Consider the following 16,777-nt stretch of genomic DNA (forward strand, 5'->3'; position numbering starts at 1 on the left):
GTTCTGGTTATATTATATCTCATTCTTGGAAGCAGCAAAAGTCACATAAGGCTTAAGGCAAAGAGAAGTCTACTGACGTCTGTTGGCAACTTTTCCTTTTTTAATAGATATTAGCAAATGATTGGCCACAGAGTGAGCACTTCATAGTACATTTGAGGCTAAACTGAATAGTCCGTATGTTCTATTGCTTCTTGGACAGCCTGTTCAATTAAGCCTACTCACACTTAGCATAAACAACATTGTAGTGAACATTTTCATCAGGGGCAAAAATGCGTTTGAGCTTCAGATTGCCAACTACCTCCTTAGACTTCCTCTGAACCTCTTAAACTGTAACAACCTTGCCAAACCAAACTCTAAGTACATCTCAGGAGGCTAAGAGAGGGCACGTGGGAGCCGCCAGCTGCATGCATGGAATTGAACTCAGGTCCCATTGAGCTTTGTGTCCTTAGTCTCTCTCCAGTTTGTCTTCTTTCTTCCCTGCTCCAATGCTTAACTTCCAACTTTTCTTTATGGCTAGTGAGAGAGTCTCAATTTTCATCCTCCTGTCCAATGTTTGCTCCTTCTAATTTGTCCTTTCCCACAGATAGGATGGAATAATTTACAACAAATCAAGAGGGTTCAGTTGTGGCAATTGTCCTCGAAATTAAATGTCTTAGTGGCCTCTAGTATGTTTGAGAAGGCATCTAGTTCATTAACAAGCCCTAGTAGGGTGGGCCCTGCAAGATCCCAACTTGTCTGCATGGACTTTTCCCTATAACTCTTCGTTTCCTTGAGTTGAATTTCTCTGATGAACTTCTACGGGACCCCAGTTACACTGTTCCTCTCATCTCAAAGTCTTTGCACATGGTGTTCCACTGTAGCTTGGACTATATTTCCTAAATTGTACCCGAAGCTGCTCACAGAGACTCTCTAGAATCACATTAAACTCCACAGCTGTTTCATTTGAGCCTGAGACTTCAGGTGAAGTGCTATTAGCTGGTCTCATGAAATCTGTTTCCTGTGTAGTCCTCTGTTTAGCTACAATTACATCATTGTAGTTTATTCACTGCTCAGTGTTTCTCTCCCATGTATAATGAAGAAGTTATGAAACTAAAGCCTATACCTTTCCTTTGCCCCTCTTTATGTTAAGTATAAAAGAGAATCTACACAAATATTTGATATAAGATTAATTAAAATCAATTAATATTCTTACTTTATCTTTTATAAGTACAATTATATTGTCTGTTGCACACCACATGTCCACATGTGTGCCCAATAGCTAGGGAGTTCAGAAGAGGTGACTGAATTCTCTGGAACTGGAGTTGTAATGGTTTTGAACTACCAAACCAATCCTGTATCCTCTTCAAAAGCAAGCAAATAGTAACTAGACCATGCCAGAGAGGTCTTTATTTTCTGGGATATTCCAACAAAATATTGGAGCTAAGTGAGTATGGTCCTCTATTAAGGGAAAAGCCCTGCTTAGACAGCTCAGGTGAATGAGTTACCAAATGGAACAGACGGGAGGGTGAGAACTACTCAATCGATGCATGTTTTAGGCTATCATACAAGCAGACTCATTTTAATAGGAACTCTGGACATCAGACAGGAGGCTGCACTCAGATGGTTAGTATACATCATGCCTCTGACCATCAAGCCTACCAACTGGCTCAATGAAGTAAAGCGAGCAGACACATGATTCATTTCCATGTCGACTGTATGTCACAGCTGAAGGCTAAAAAAAAGTGTATGTCCAGAACATCCAACACAGTTGAATGTTAGTTAGAAATGTAGTTAGAATGTAGTTAGAAATGGCTGGTGAGGTTTAAGCCTAAGCAGTGCCTTACATGCATAATCAAGGGAATCATAACACGACATTCCGTTCTATTTACTCATCCAGTTTTAGTCCAACAGCCAAATGTGACGGGACTGTTATCTAAACTTAAACTTCCTGGTGCCGGCTTGCATGGGTTTTTTTTTTTTTAATGACCCTTTTAGTAAAGTTACTACTATGTAAAGAAAGGAGAGGGAACTGCAGAAGAGAAAGAAAGAAATTGAGCCATAGCAGGGAAATTGTTCAGCTACCATTATGGGAATACACTCAGCCTATGTGCTCAAGAAAATGTGAACTTACAACTAAAATCGACCATATGTGCAGACATATTGGGACAGTTTCTGAATTGCACATTTATACAAAGCTGTATGCAACAATGATCTTTACAAAAAAGACCTAACCCAGAGGACCTTCTCTGCCCTAAAGGAAGATAGAGCTCGAAAGATTTACCCCTCCATCGCTCAAATCGCCTTTTTAATCTACCAACTCTTTTTATAAAACATAAGAATGGGCCATGTCCTGCTACCTTACAAAGAGCAGAAGATTGAAGACAAGCTGGAATGCTCTTAAAAGTATTGAAGTCCTTTGTTTCCCACATGCTAAATGTGAAAATAGAAGAAAGAGACCTTAAGGTCTAGACCTTAAGGCAAAGACAAAAATCTATCCACTATTGGCCAAGATTTCCAGCAAAGAATCAGACTTTGAACATGCTGAAGTTGAATTAGAAGGATGAATAGAGTTGCTATCTTTAAAAAAAAAATAACATTTGCATCCAATTTTTCAAGACATTAATTTCTAAACAGGAGATGAAAGGAGAAGAAATCAAAATGTTTAATAACATTTCCAACTTCTTAAGGGCTGGAAGGAACTCAGAACCTTTGGAAAAAGCTGGCTGAAAAATTATTTTCAGACCAGTTTTCACTATTGAGAAGGACGGAGCATTTATCAAATAACTTTTAGCTTCAATTTTCACAAAGGCTAGTTTGCTGATGGGGTGGATAATAAAACTGAAGATTTATGTTGCATTAACCGCTGCAGTAAATCCTCGTTACACTAAAACACGGGAGATAAACAATAATAATTTAAAAAAAGTCTGATGGTATTAACTGACTTTGTATTACCAAAATCTTTATCAGGGAGCGTGGAGCTTGCTGGTTAGCTGGGGAGAAATCAAGAAATGGTTGTTTCTCGTGAAATACTAAGTGATTCTTCGTAAGAGGGGTTTGACTGAGGAGAGCTGGGGAAGCAGCTGAGACTTGACTTTTGCTTAGCGCTATAGAGGCCAAGTAACATGTTAGATACTTTTGAATGGATTATCTCAGGAAAATGGCCTGTATTCCTAGACACCAGTGAGTCTAGTTTAATTTCAATGTTGATTCCTGGTACACTCCCTGTACATTTGTAATTTGGAGTAACATAAAAATTGTTGCTTTTTCTTTCTCTAGGAGGAGAGCTCCATTTAAACCTTCAGAACAAAAGACTTTTGTTTTTAGTTCCAAAGTAGTTGCGAATGACTTCATCCCAAATTCTCATGGCACTTCTGGGGAAGAACCTGTGCTCAGCATGTACACTCCCTGTGTTCCACACTCAGCACCCCACCAACACACACATATGTACATGTATGCAGGCACACACAAACATACACATACATACAGTATTATGAATATTATGCAGAACTGAACAGTCTAGTTAACTAATTTTATTTTTTTTGAATGGTAACATAGTTGACAGTTAGATATATAGCTAGTCAGAAAGAATCACTGAAAAAAATACTGTCCTCATTCTTAATGTTGAGTACACTTAGTGAGTGGAGAACTAACTTACTAAATGTTTCCTACTAAAGTGTATTTTGGGGACAGAAACAAAAATATAGCATTAAGACCTCCAAAACTACTTCTAGGCAAATACTACATAGAATCTTCCAGACTAGAATTTAAGGCTACCCTGAGTCAATCCAGTGGCTAAAGATCAAGTAAAAGCTGAGATGCAATCAAATTTATAGACTGATAATAGCATTCTTTAAAAGCTTTATTTGAATATCGTTAGAATATAAAAGTTGCACTATTCAATGTAAATATTTTGATGAATTTGGACATCTGATTTCACTTGCCAAAACTTGGCTATAATAAGGCATTAATTTCCCTGTTTCCTTGTGCTCTCTCTCTCTCTCTCTCTACTTAATATCAGATCTAACATTTAAGCCTATCAAAATGTACACTATTAGGAATGATGCTGTAATCAGCCCTATGGCATTTCTTTTTCTTACAAAACTAAAAATTTTCCAAATACTGAATTTAAAGTCATGGCATAATATATATTTCCTGCTAATGGAAATTTCTTGTAAAGGCTAAATACTCTAAAACCATGAGAACTGGTTTATATAGGATATTGGGCTCTTTTCTCTAAGAAGAATGACTGACGTAGCTACATTTGGAAAGAAACATTCATAACCAACAGTTATGATGTGTTGCTTATGGATGCTTGGCTGTATAGTGACCAACAGAGGAGAGCTCCGTAAGAGGCTAGCCATTTCTCAGCATCTTGGTTGGGTTTAAATCTTGGTTGGGTTTAAATCTTGGTTGGGTTTAAGCACTGAGTCATATCATAATGTCTAGATTGGTTCTTTAAATTAACATCTCATTATCATGTTTTCTTGCAGAAATGGTACAGATTGCAAATGGAATTGGACTTGGATTTCAGCAAGAAATTAAAACAGTGACAGTTCAGACACTAGGTACTAATCTCTGGTATTCATAGCTCCAGTGCAATATGAATTATTTTAAACTTAGGGAACAGAGAAAGGCAGGGAGTCAGTTGGTTTTTGAGATGGCTTGAATGGAAGTCACACAAAAGCTGACACTATGCCATGGTAATATTCAAACATGATGGAGAATTCTGTTTCCAGTGTCTAATTGTTAATGTTCTCTTAGCTTTATAAAGATTTGCTCAAACTGAACTCTATTAAGACTTTCAGACCTCCAATTCATGACAACTGTGAAGACCTCCTAGACCACTTTCCTTGAAAAATTCAACGTAAATGCAATGCAGCCCACAAGACAAAACTGAACACTTATTCTGTAAAATATCAATGACCGCATTTTAAGATTTCTTAAGTTTCCTTCTGGGACTTCAGAATTGCTGGTCCTCTAGATACATGATTGCTCTGGTTAGTAGATCAGGCAACATTGCATCCAAGACATCACAAACTCAAGTGGCTCTTCATCCCATTGCTTTTAAGAGCACTCAAAAGCTGAATGGAAGTCACCTATATAGCTAACATAGGTGTCCTATGTTGGCTTCCATAGATAACTTCCTGAATGGAATCTAAAGCAAATGAGTTAGTAATCATTGTAGGCAAGCTGTGCTCAAGCCTATAAAAGTAGTTCTATTTTTAAATGCATCATGGTACATGAAAGAAAACCTTTAGGACGGGGAGAAGCAAATCAATTACAAAAATCTTCCTGTGGTTAAAGTCATTACACAGTGCCACTATGTTTTCAAAACAGTTCAAAATCTTTAGCATGAGTTACAAGACTCCAAAACCTTCTTGCCACTCCACTGAGATCTATTGGCTGATCTCCGGTCCATCCTACCCCAGTGTTACAGTTAAATCACTAGAGGTTCCCAGGATAATGAATTATGTTCCAGAGATCCTTCCTAGGCACAGTCTTGGAAGCAATGTTCAATAAAATCATAGTCCAATGGAAGTAACCCAAAAATTTCTAAGAGCCACATTAACATAAAAAGAAACAGAAAATAATATTAATAAAGCATACTATTTACCTCAAAATAGTAAAATAGCATATCTCATGATAGATGCAAAAGCACTTGGATCTTTCCCACTGTTTTTCCTACTAAGTTTTCAAGATTCATTCACACAATGTCTGTGTAATTCATACTGGACACAGTAATTGTTAACAAAAACCTTTGACCTCCCCCACCTTCAAAATTTTGACCACTTTCAACCTCCCGAGATGTTTGCTCTTCCTCACCCACAAATCTGGATGGTCTCTTTTAACCATGTGCTTTAGATGAACCTTCTGCCATGCCACTAATCACATCATATTTCCAGCTACTACATCTTTACCTGCCAGTTGATTTTAAGCTCTTTAGATTCAGGTGCCACATCTTACCTAAATTCACATCTCAAGCACCTGGAGTTACTTGTCACAAGATTCTAAGACTACATATATGTTCAAAAGAAACAACGTATAACTTTCCAAGTGGGAATTTAGTCAACAGAAAGTCTCAAATATGTATGAAGCACTACCTATAAATCACTGTGTTAGTAAACAGTTTCTGTTCCCTAGGTTTCTTTTTTCAAATGCCTTTTCATATCTAAATAAATACCAATGCCAAAATTTCACCAGTGCCTAGTACTTAATGCATGATGCTTTCATATAGCCAAATTGACATTTGAATTACTCCAAGACCTCATTCAAAGGATACTGATAAAGACTGTCTTGGTCGAAGAATCAAACCAACATTTCAGAGACAAAGTGAAGAGAGGGAGAGTTTAAGAATGCTTTTGTGTCATCAGAACTAATGGCTAATCACTGGATGCTTTTAGAGACAGATAAGACAGAAAAAGGTGTCTGTCTTCCCTCCATTATTCCAATTAAGAACCTAGACTTAAATTATTTTGGTAGGCATAAAATAAATACATATCACTTATCTACATATTTTTGATTAAAATATTCATCTGGCTTTGATTAGAACTGCACTGTATTTTGCCCAAATGAGCAAATGCCCCATATTTAAGGAAAAAAATGTCAAGAACTTTATGTGATATAAATTTACAAACAGTAAATGCAATGAATCAGCAAACATTGTCAATGCATGGTCTCTCAATGCGGTTCTCTTTTGTAATGAGTAACTTCAGTGTATGCTGTGGAAAGGCTTTGTAAACTAGACAGCACTCCTAATGGGAGTTCTGATAATTGTTGGATAATAATTAAATACAGCGGTATTAGAAAAGTTGAAATTTTCATTTTCATTAGTCTTTCTAAGTGTGAACTAATGACACTCCCGCATATCTTAGCATCACAGCTTATTTGAAAGTCAAGAAAAAAAATGAGGTAAAGTGTTATAATTTGCAGAATGCCTTTGATTTGGTCCTTGGTAGATCTGGAATTAAATGGCAGGAATCACCTAGAACTTCAGCCTAACCATTCAATTATTTCTCCCTTATTGCTTTCAGTTTTTATGATTAACAAACCTCTCATTTAACCTTTCTTCTCTAGTTGGTGACTATCAGCTAAAACTTGATTTGACACCATCGGTGAGGTGTTTTATAGAGTTAGCTTATCTATTTTTTTATATTACTGGATTTTTTTTATATATTACAGGAACTCAGCTTTAATGGCTACAGCTTATTTCTTTAAAACTTGGTTAGCTTATATGCAAAATATGTCAAATGCTGCCTTGCACAGCAGTGACTTGGAGCGGCTAGCAGAGACAGGCAGCAGGTGCAATGAACCAAAACAGTGCCATATCTCATTGATTAGCCACAGCTCCCAGGAGCACTATGTTGGGAAAGACCCTAAGGCTCTGTGGGACCTTAGAGGGACAGAGTTATGTGATTGATTAAGAATGTTTGCCATAGGCATGTGCTGGATTTTGACCACCTGAGTGCTACAGCTTTTGCCGTCCACAGTCCATGATGGTTAGTAGTAGCAAGAGAAATCTGGGACCAGAGGGCATATTAATAGTTAGTGAAGGACAGTATTGGATTTTAGGGAACAGATAGGTTCAGCATAACCTATATCTTCACTTATGAGCATCAATCAGCATTGCCCACATGGTAGGTGACTGTATCAACCCATCCTCCAGTCAGATGCTGGCCATTAGAGGTAAGAAATGCTGAGTTTCTTAGTTAGGCTTCCTCTAGGACTATAAATAGGATGTAGAAGCTCCTGAAAATCTACTCAAAGAGAGAAGCATCAGGAATCAGCTCAGAAAACACATGGTTTCCAAGTCCTATCAAACCAAAGACACCTTTTCTCTCTCCTTTTATTTTTCAAAAACATAACTTGAGAGCTAAGGAACTTCATAACTCAACTATAATGAAAAATAGTAATATGACACCATTTAATTTTCAAATAAGAGGGTCTTAAGACTCTAATATTTTAAAGCCAAAAAGTCAAATATTTTCCTTGTGAACAAAGCATTAGCTTTTAAGTGTTGTTTAATCTGAAGAAGAAGAAAAAAAAATCACAGAGGAAAAGAAAAGAAAACCAATTGGCTCCATGCTGCTTACAATCGCTTTCTGCTTCTGCCTCTCTCTCTGCTTGGCCCTTTCAGACTCCCGCTTCTCATGCTCTTTGCGGTATTCATCCCTCTTCAGTCTTTCGTGCTCGTAGGCTTCATAGCTGTCATACCTGGGAAATACAACTTCATCAATAAGTCAACCATCTCTATTTGCATGAAAATATACATCAGTATTTGGAAAGGGGGGGAAAGAGTTTAGGGTAATGTCTTGTCTTCTAAAGGGGGGGGGGAGTGGAGGATGGGGAGCAGAAGGAAAGGGGCAGGTCTCATTACCTGGGCCTACGGCTGTAGGGTGACCTTGAACGTGATCTCACATACAAGGGAGAATTGCGGTGTGTGCGGTGTCTGTAGTGGCTTGATTCATAGTAGTAACAGGATCTGGGAGAGAGGAGAAAAGCAAGGAGGACATTTGCAACTGCCTCTTAGCTCAAGTTTACAGAGCCCACTGAATATCATTGGATTGCCTTTTCTCTCCTAGCAAGATCTTCCGAGGAAAGCTGCGGCCAGCTAGTCAGCCTGGAGACCTAGAAGTGATAAACTCCTTCTCCATGTCTCAAGTACATGGTACATCTCATGGTGCAGATATTACCCTGGCTCACGGGAATGGTATGCTGCCATTCATGGGTCTCAACTCTCTGGGGATAGGGCTGTTTTTCAGGTAGTGGCAAAAACTTACATAAGCAAGTTTCTTACATATGGCTCTCTTATGTTCTGACTGGCCAAGGTAGAGTCCTCAGAGCAAGGTGTGTGAGAGAAGATGGAGGAGAAGGGGATGCACAACCCTCGGTTTGTTACTCGAGTGGCTCCAGAAGAGCAATCCTGAGGCTGGAAATTTCCTATTACTTCCGGGGAAAGACTTTAGCACTGGGAGGGGGTTTGACAGCCTTACCTTGAAGAGGATCTACTGCCTGGGGACCTTGATCTTGACCTGGAATATGGTGATCGGGAACACGACCTGTGTCGAGAAAAGGATCTTGAACGAGAGCGCATCCTTTGGGGTCTTTGAGAAAATAAGGATTTCGGTGGTGACACTGAATCTCGACACGGAGAGTTAAAGGAAGAGCAAGAAGGCGACACATCGAACAATGAATAGGGCTGCGTGCCATCCCAAGGGTAGCTCAGTTTATCACTTTCATCTTCACTGTCATCAAATAGGCCATCCATGGCTAGTCCTGAATTTATAAACACAGGTAGTTTGGAGAATTGTTCATTACTGAAGTCGCCATCCCTTAGTTCACTGGTCTTGTCTGATTTGTCGTCAAACACAGCTTGACAGGGATGACCGAAGTGCTTGTTCAGCTCCGCTCGGATTTCCTGGTCTTGGAGCTGTTTTCTGGTGCTGCAAGGAGAGACCTGCTTGCTGGCCTCCAAAGTCTCTCTCAGGTAGCACTGGCCTGAATCTGTGGAAGAACAGATGTGCCCCTGCCAGTCACAGGAGGCATCTTTGAAGTCTAGTTGTCTAGAGTCTTGGAGCTCCTGTGATATGTTAATGAGTATATCCGTTTTGGAATTGAGTGACTGACAGTAGTCATGGTCACCAAACAGCCGGAGACTGGGCCGTTTAGTCTTCCTTTCCTCGTGTCCTCGGCTGAGCCCTGAGGACTTGCTGAGTTGTGCATACAACTCAGATTGCTCGGGCCCTTTCTTGGTGGAGTGGCTGCCTTGGGTACTAGAACACTCACTGTACCGGGCCCTCTTGGTTGGCGGTGGCACCACGGTCTTGCAAGAGGGCTTCAGCTTCGGCGAAGCCTTGAAAGGGTTATCTTGGTTGGCTTTATGAGGAGGAGTCGTGGGAGGAGTTAGGCCTATGACAAAAGAGAAACAAAAAGAAATGTAGGAGAGGAAAAAGAAAAAAGAGAGAGAACAGAGATGGAGATAATGTTCTTCAAGGACGAACATATTTCCTAACTTTTCTTAGATTTCAGACCATAGTTAAAACCGAGTGAAGAAGGAAACTGAATCCATGACAGGGCCTGAAAAGTGAACTCTTCTCCTAGGCCTCTGTCACCCATCAAAGATGGATGAACAGTGGCTGGCGGCTGCGAAGGCTGTGATATTTTGTAGATCAAACATCTATGCTAACAAAATCCTGCTGCCTAGAAAACGGGACTGTGTTGCTGCCTCAGAAGCAGCCGTCACCAACACTGGCGTTTTTAAGGGTGTTGCTGAGGTCATTTAAAGGGAATCGATGTGTTGGGACATGAGAATCATGAAACAGCCTTGGTGGCATTTGTCTGCAAAGAATGCTAAAGGAAAAAAATAAAATAAAATAAAAGTGGTTCAAGGCTCTTTGAACAATTAAGAATGTACCCATGGGGCAATATTGAAAATAATTTAAATAATAATAATAATGACAGCAAATTTTATTCATGGTGGGAATTATACACACAGACATCTTTGAAATAATTTCAGCAATATCGGATGGCCCCACTGAACATAGGGAACTGAAGCCCCTCCACAACTTGAAGGCAGTGAGTCTTTGTCTCCACAGTTCATTAACTTAGTAAACCATGGCTAATGTAGGTATAATACATTCTTGTAAGCATAACTAATACATTCTGTCTAAAATATGGTTCTGCGACGGAAAGCTGAGTGCAAAGTGGCTCTAAATATCACCGTGCCAGGGGGACCATTTTATTTAGAGCACATTGTCACTGAGGGTGATGAGATAGAAGGACTGAAACGAATCCAAGATTCAGCAGCTAATTACATAAGGAGCAACTAAAGGAAGACCAGGGTGCCTGTGGGTTGGTGCCTTGCCTGCCTGCCTGCCTTACTACAGAAAATTCAAAAGGGTAAGATATTCTGAGACATAGCAGTTACCTCTAAGACTCGCCATGAATAAACTCTATTCATCCTGTCCTGCCCAGGAAGAATCACTGTGAAGCTCCACTGTCCAAGGGACTTTGAAGGAGGGCAGGCTACAGTTTAAATGGCTTTATTCTTATAAGGAAACATTTTAGTTTATAATAGATTTTATACTTAAGAGGATGGGTGGATGCTATTCAGAAAAAAAAAAGGCTCCAAACCAGTTAATAAGCCTGGGGTGAGTCTCAAGGCAACTGTGCATTTCAAGGGGGAAAAACATTCCTACCTGGCTGGGAAAAATATATATATAAATACATATAAATATGTCAAGAACCAAGTAGATCAAAGAGAGCCATGTGAAATTTTGTTATAAAATATAAATTTTGTCTTGTTCTCCTACTTGATGATAAAGATGCGGAAGAAATTAATATTTTCTCCTTTAAAAGATTTTGAGACAATCTTTGGCAAGTTTTAGCTTGTCGGGCTAATTATCTCAGTGGAGAAAGACAGAGAACATTCAGAAAGACAATACAGGTATGGGTGTTCTTCCTTCGGGCGCACCTGAGTTGCACAGGGGCTGGCTTTGTTCATGTGCCCACTCTTTGCTTCAGCGGAGAAGTAGGAAATTTTTCCCAGCATGAAACTTCTATGCTGTGGAGGTGAATGTTCGTTTTGTACCCTTCTCCATTAGAGATGAGCATGACTTGTTCTCAAGCTTAGGAAGTCCCTATTCCTTTTGCTTATACTCTGCATTGCTCTGTTCCTCCTTTGAGATTTCTACCACAGGCTATCTTTGGTAAACAAGGTAATACATTTTTAAAGTATTCATGCTCAAAAATGATGATATTGGGTTCTTGAACCCTCGCCATTGGAGCCAAAGAGGCTCATAAACCGATGATGAGGGACTCAGCTGTATAGTTCCCATTGAAAACCTAAGGGCTCTCCCCCTCTCCTGGGCTTAAATACTCAGCAGCCATGTTAAAAGTCTGGTGTGACAGAATGTAGCCTAAGCGATGGGTGTCAGAGTCAAATGAGTTTCAGAAGCTCCTTGTCTGGAAAACCTCACCAAATCCATGAGATCAGGTTCAGTGAGTGACTCTGTCTCAAAATCAGTCAATAAATAAAGATGAAGAGTGACAGAGTAAAGCCATCTGATTCTAAAACCCTGGCTTCCACATGCACCTACATCAATGTGTATCACACATGCACATGCCAACACCAACAGCTACCTACTCCACCCGTACATACTACACCATACACATACACACATACATATACACACTAATGAGGTATAAGTGGAATAAGTGCCTATAAGTGCTACCCAAACAAACAAAAACAAAACCAAGAAAAGAATCAAAGAGAGAGAGAGAGAAAGAGAGAGAGACAGAGACAGAGACAGAGAGAGACAGAGCAAAAAGTGACCCTTGACCTCGGAGTGAGTGAATGCCGTTCCGCACCCAGCATCCCCCTGCATAAATTCTCTTTATGTTCATTCAGTTTAGGGTAAGGTTTACTTTTCTACTGACTGGTGTTGGGGTGACGCACATCCAGTGCACTGCATGTCTCTGAATCTCTTTGCCTTTTGCTTTTTTTTTTGTTTTGGTTTGGTTTTTGTTTTTAACAAGAAGCATGCCACTTTTCTCCATGGGGGTCGTGAGTACTTTGTAGGATGCCATGTGGACTTAATTGTCTTACAGGTTATCTTGCTCATTTTCATTTTTCTTTCAGTTTCTCTCTGAGTAGTTAGTCTCAGGTGTGAGTGGCCTAAGAGTCACTTAGGAGGCTGGTTACACATTTTTAATGAGATGGCTCCCAGACCACAGACTGAGAACCAAGGTCTTTGAACATCTGGATGGCACGTGCGTGGCCTTTACTCCAAATATCTGTGTTTTGACTGACAGTCCAGATGTATAAAAAGAAACCCTGAACTTCAGAAATGCCAAATTAGGCCACTATAAAAGAGAGACGAGCTCTAAAAATACCTTGTCTATCTAGGGATTTTAAATATAGAAATTCTTTTACTCTTGAACATCTGAAACCCTTGTCCCAGTATCTAAGCTAATTATTGTTTAAATAAATGGTTTTCCAGTTGTTCTTGGCTGTCCTGGTCCTGTGATTGTACTTCATTTCTGTTAATGACTAAGTTTTTTTTTTAATGGTCTTCCCAGAAGAGAACCTCTTGCCACTGAATAGACATCCATAGGGCACTTACTATGTACTGGATGCTACACGGGTTGCTGGTACTTTAAAGACTCTACCCCCAGGGACATCACAGGTCCTTTTAATAAAGAGGCCATTTTTTTCCAATTTTGAAATAATTATGTTTTCTTTTTTGTGGAAGATATGCTTAAAATGGAGGGAAATGATCTGGGGAAAACCAAATGAGTGCTGTGGGTGGAACCCGAGGTTGTGGGATTTTGGTCACATCATCTGCTAACTCAAATTCCACTTGCTCATTCGAGTGTAACAGTTCACTGTTGGTGCATGGGAGAGTAGGGGAAATTTCTTAGGTAATTTGCTATTTTCTTTATATTCTTTACCTAAACCCCCATAATCAGAGACTATCTCTACATGAGATTGAGAAAACTCATGGATGACAGACTTCGTATCACTCGGTACTTAATTGAAAATCTATTTCTAGATAGAGACAAGACCTAGGGCAAACTAAAGCAAAACAAAAGCACAAAGAACATTAGGGTTTTTTTTTTGTTATTTCTTTTAGTGTTGTGTCAAACTTTTAAGCATTGCTGACGGGACAGGTTACCCCTCTTGGCCCTTGAATCAGCTATATTTCTCTAACCTGACTTGCTCTGCCCACAGTTTCTTCCCCTGTGGTTCGGGGGAGGTCAACATTCAATTCCTTAATGCTCAATTCCTTTCTCATCTTTCCACTAATAGCTGGACTCTCAATTTCATGCCACAAGCCTAAATCAACAGTGTTAATGCCTCCCATAACCTCTGGCTCCTTTCCTGCGTGTTGATTTTTCTGGGGAATGTGTACATTTTAGTGTTGACAGTACAAGGTATATTCCATGCTCTCTCTTGAACTTAGCAGGTTTTGACAGATTTATGTGAGGACAGATGGCCATTACAGGCTGAAGGCTGACAAGAGGCAGTTCAGAGCATTGTTAAGACACTTGCACAAACTCTCAGCAGTACAGCTCCGTGCAGAATGTAATTCAGACTATAGCTTTTTTATTGCTGCCTATTTTCTTTTGTCAAAAGAGCCTGCTGCGCGGAGCAACAAATGGCTGCTATTACCCAGAATGTAATGGGTGTCAGACAAATCACGTAACACAAACAATCAAGAGTATGTAGGTCATATTTCAACAGAGCACAACCTTAGCAATATTTATGATTACTGCATTGAAATGTGCTCTATAATAAACAAGTGCCTCTCCGTCACTCACACTCCCTCACACTTCTGCACAGCCGATCTGGGAGAAGTGGCACACATTCCACAAGTCATTGTTTTAAACAGCCCTTTTATTTAAAGAAAAAAAAAGTCAGAGACAAGTTTGGTTTAGATTTGTTTTGGTTTGTTTTGTTTTTCATTATGTGCCACGAAGTGGTTTTCTTTGAGTAGCTCTCCTTGGAGTTTGTGTGTTTCATTGAGTGACTAAAAAATGGTGAAGCCTCGGACCTGTTTCTCGAGCACTGGTATCTACCTATATTATTGCAGGACTTTGTTTCCTTTCTCTCTCTCTCTCTCTCTCTCTCTCTCTCTCTCTCTCTCTCTCTCTCTCTCTGTGTGTGTGTGTGTGTGTGTGTGTGTGTGTGTGTGCATGTACAGTGTACAATCTCAGAATCTCCTGCTAATGCTGAAGTTTTCCTCCAAGTTAATTTAGCAGGATTTTGCTCTGGCTGTGTGACAACTCAAGATATGAAGGGAAAACAGCGACGGGTTGGTTAAGTGAGCTTAAAAGTTGACCAAGATGTGAAGGCAGGGCAAAGCCAAGCAGACCTTTATTTTCTCCTGTACCTCAGAGCTTCAGAACTTGGTGAGCATGTCAAGAGAGCACAGAGATGACTAATACTGTGGGACGGTAGCTGCTGTGACAATAGGTGCTAAATTGTTTGTCTGATCCTGGTTCCTAGAATGTCCTCTGCACAATTCCCAAGACTCACTCAGGCAACACTAAATCCATTCACTAAAGTGTTAACCCTTGGCACAGCAAGGCCTCCTATGTGTTACTCTAGTTCTCTCTAGCTGGCATCCATCCACACTGACTAGGAATTAATTCCCTGCCTGATGTCATGAATTCTTTTGCATATCACGCCTAATCATTAGGAATGAAACTGACTTCACAGAAGATCTTCAGGACTTTCCTACAAAACGCCCCTACTGCCACAATTTTTACTTGTAAAATTCAAAGTGGAAGTTATTATTCATTGTCCCTTAATTACTGTCCCACAGATCTGGTGCTGGGAACCTGGAATTGTAGTTATCTACTACTAAAGTCCAAAGCTGATGTGAGGTTGGAAGTTCCTTTGTTATGTTTGGCCAAAATAGGCAATGGGATGCTATCATTTTCAGCAAAGTAAACAGAAGAAAGTGTGAGCACTATAGACTTCTGGCTGAGATGAATGAGGCTGAAAATAGAGATAAAGGATAGCATTCCTGACAGGCAGAGTCGCCAAACACTACACCGGGCTCCAAAGAAAATTTGCTGGGTCTCCTTTCCATCAATTCTTCTTAAATAGGAATGGATCAAAAAAAAAAAAATCTTCCAAAGTCAGTTTGTACTTTCCTTTGTAAAAATTACATTTATTGCTATTATTCTTGTTGATGATGTTGTTATTAATTTGTGTAAGTGTGTGGTAGCACATGGGTATGCGCATGAGTACATGTATATGTGAATGCACAGATGTGTGTGTGTGTGTGTTTCAAATTATTCAGGTCAGAGAACAAGCCACAGAAGCTGGTTTGAGCAAACAAATTCAGGTTGTCAAGCTTAGCAACAAGTGAATTAACCATTGAACAATCTCACTGGTTCACTTCCCAATTTTCTAAAGCCATTTTTGTCTTTTCCTGAAAAGAACTACTAGCTACTGTTTAAAGTTCATGTTTATCTCTTTTTCTCAAAGCACATCAAATGGAGAAGAAATAGCTACCGGAAGTACAAGCTGCATGGAGACTAACCAATGTTGCTTTTAGAAAAATAAAGTTTCTTCTCTTAAATGAGAAATTTAAAATAGAAGAAATTAGAAATAAATTGGTTTATATGTACTTGTTTTAATCACAAGTTCACTAAAGCACACTTTGAATGATTAGTTATTTCAACTAAGGGAAAATAATGAATTAAAAATAAATGACATCATAAAATGCAGATGGAGGGCCCAGCCTCACATAGGACATCTATAACAGAACTTCTGGGTTTCCTTTCCATGGATTCTTCGTAAACAGGAACGGATTAAACAACGTTCCAAAGTCAGTTTGTGCTTTCCTTTTTAAAAGAATTACATTTACTGCTATTGTTGCTGTCTTCTTGTTATTAGTAATTTATGTAAGTGTGTGGTAGCATATGGGATCATCACAGAGGAAGGGCACAAAGACTGTACAAAGCTGAAGACCAGAATGAATTTCCAGGATAGTATTTCTGGATATGGCATGGATGAACCCATAAACTCAAACAATATGGCTGCCTGCACAAGACCTGAATAGATTTCATCAGGCATCACAGACAGTGGAGTTTCACAGTGCCACCTATAAAAAGGGGAACTGCAGGCAGTGGGTGGCTGCTGAGGAAAGTCAGTGCAGTTGTTGTTTTCTATTTCTTCTTCTTCTTCTCCTTCTTCTTCTCCTTCTCCTTCTCCTTCTCCTTCTCCTTCTCCTTCTCCTTCTCCTTCTCCTTCTCCTTCTCCTCCTCCTCCTCCTCCTCCTCCTCC

General features: G+C 39.7%; 1 protein-coding gene across 4 annotated transcripts in view; it reads right to left on the bottom strand.

The window, feature by feature from the left end:
- Positions 1 to 16,777, bottom strand: part of Ppargc1a (PPARG coactivator 1 alpha) — a 662,401-nt gene that overhangs the window by 12,337 nt on the left and 633,287 nt on the right. For all 4 annotated transcript variants that reach the window (XM_021162167.2, XM_029477626.1, XM_029477627.1 and 1 more), the window contains 3 exons: positions 8,970 to 9,885; positions 8,354 to 8,458; positions 8,070 to 8,190 (listed from right to left, as the gene is read on the bottom strand). In XM_021162167.2, coding sequence (XP_021017826.1) covers positions 8,070 to 8,190; positions 8,354 to 8,458; positions 8,970 to 9,885 — 1,142 coding nt within the window. The remainder of the gene's footprint in view (positions 1 to 8,069; positions 8,191 to 8,353; positions 8,459 to 8,969; positions 9,886 to 16,777) is intronic.

The sequence above is a fragment of the Mus caroli genome, chromosome 5 (genome assembly GCF_900094665.2).
Source record: "Mus caroli chromosome 5, CAROLI_EIJ_v1.1, whole genome shotgun sequence".
NCBI classification, from domain to species: Eukaryota; Metazoa; Chordata; class Mammalia; order Rodentia; family Muridae; genus Mus; species Mus caroli.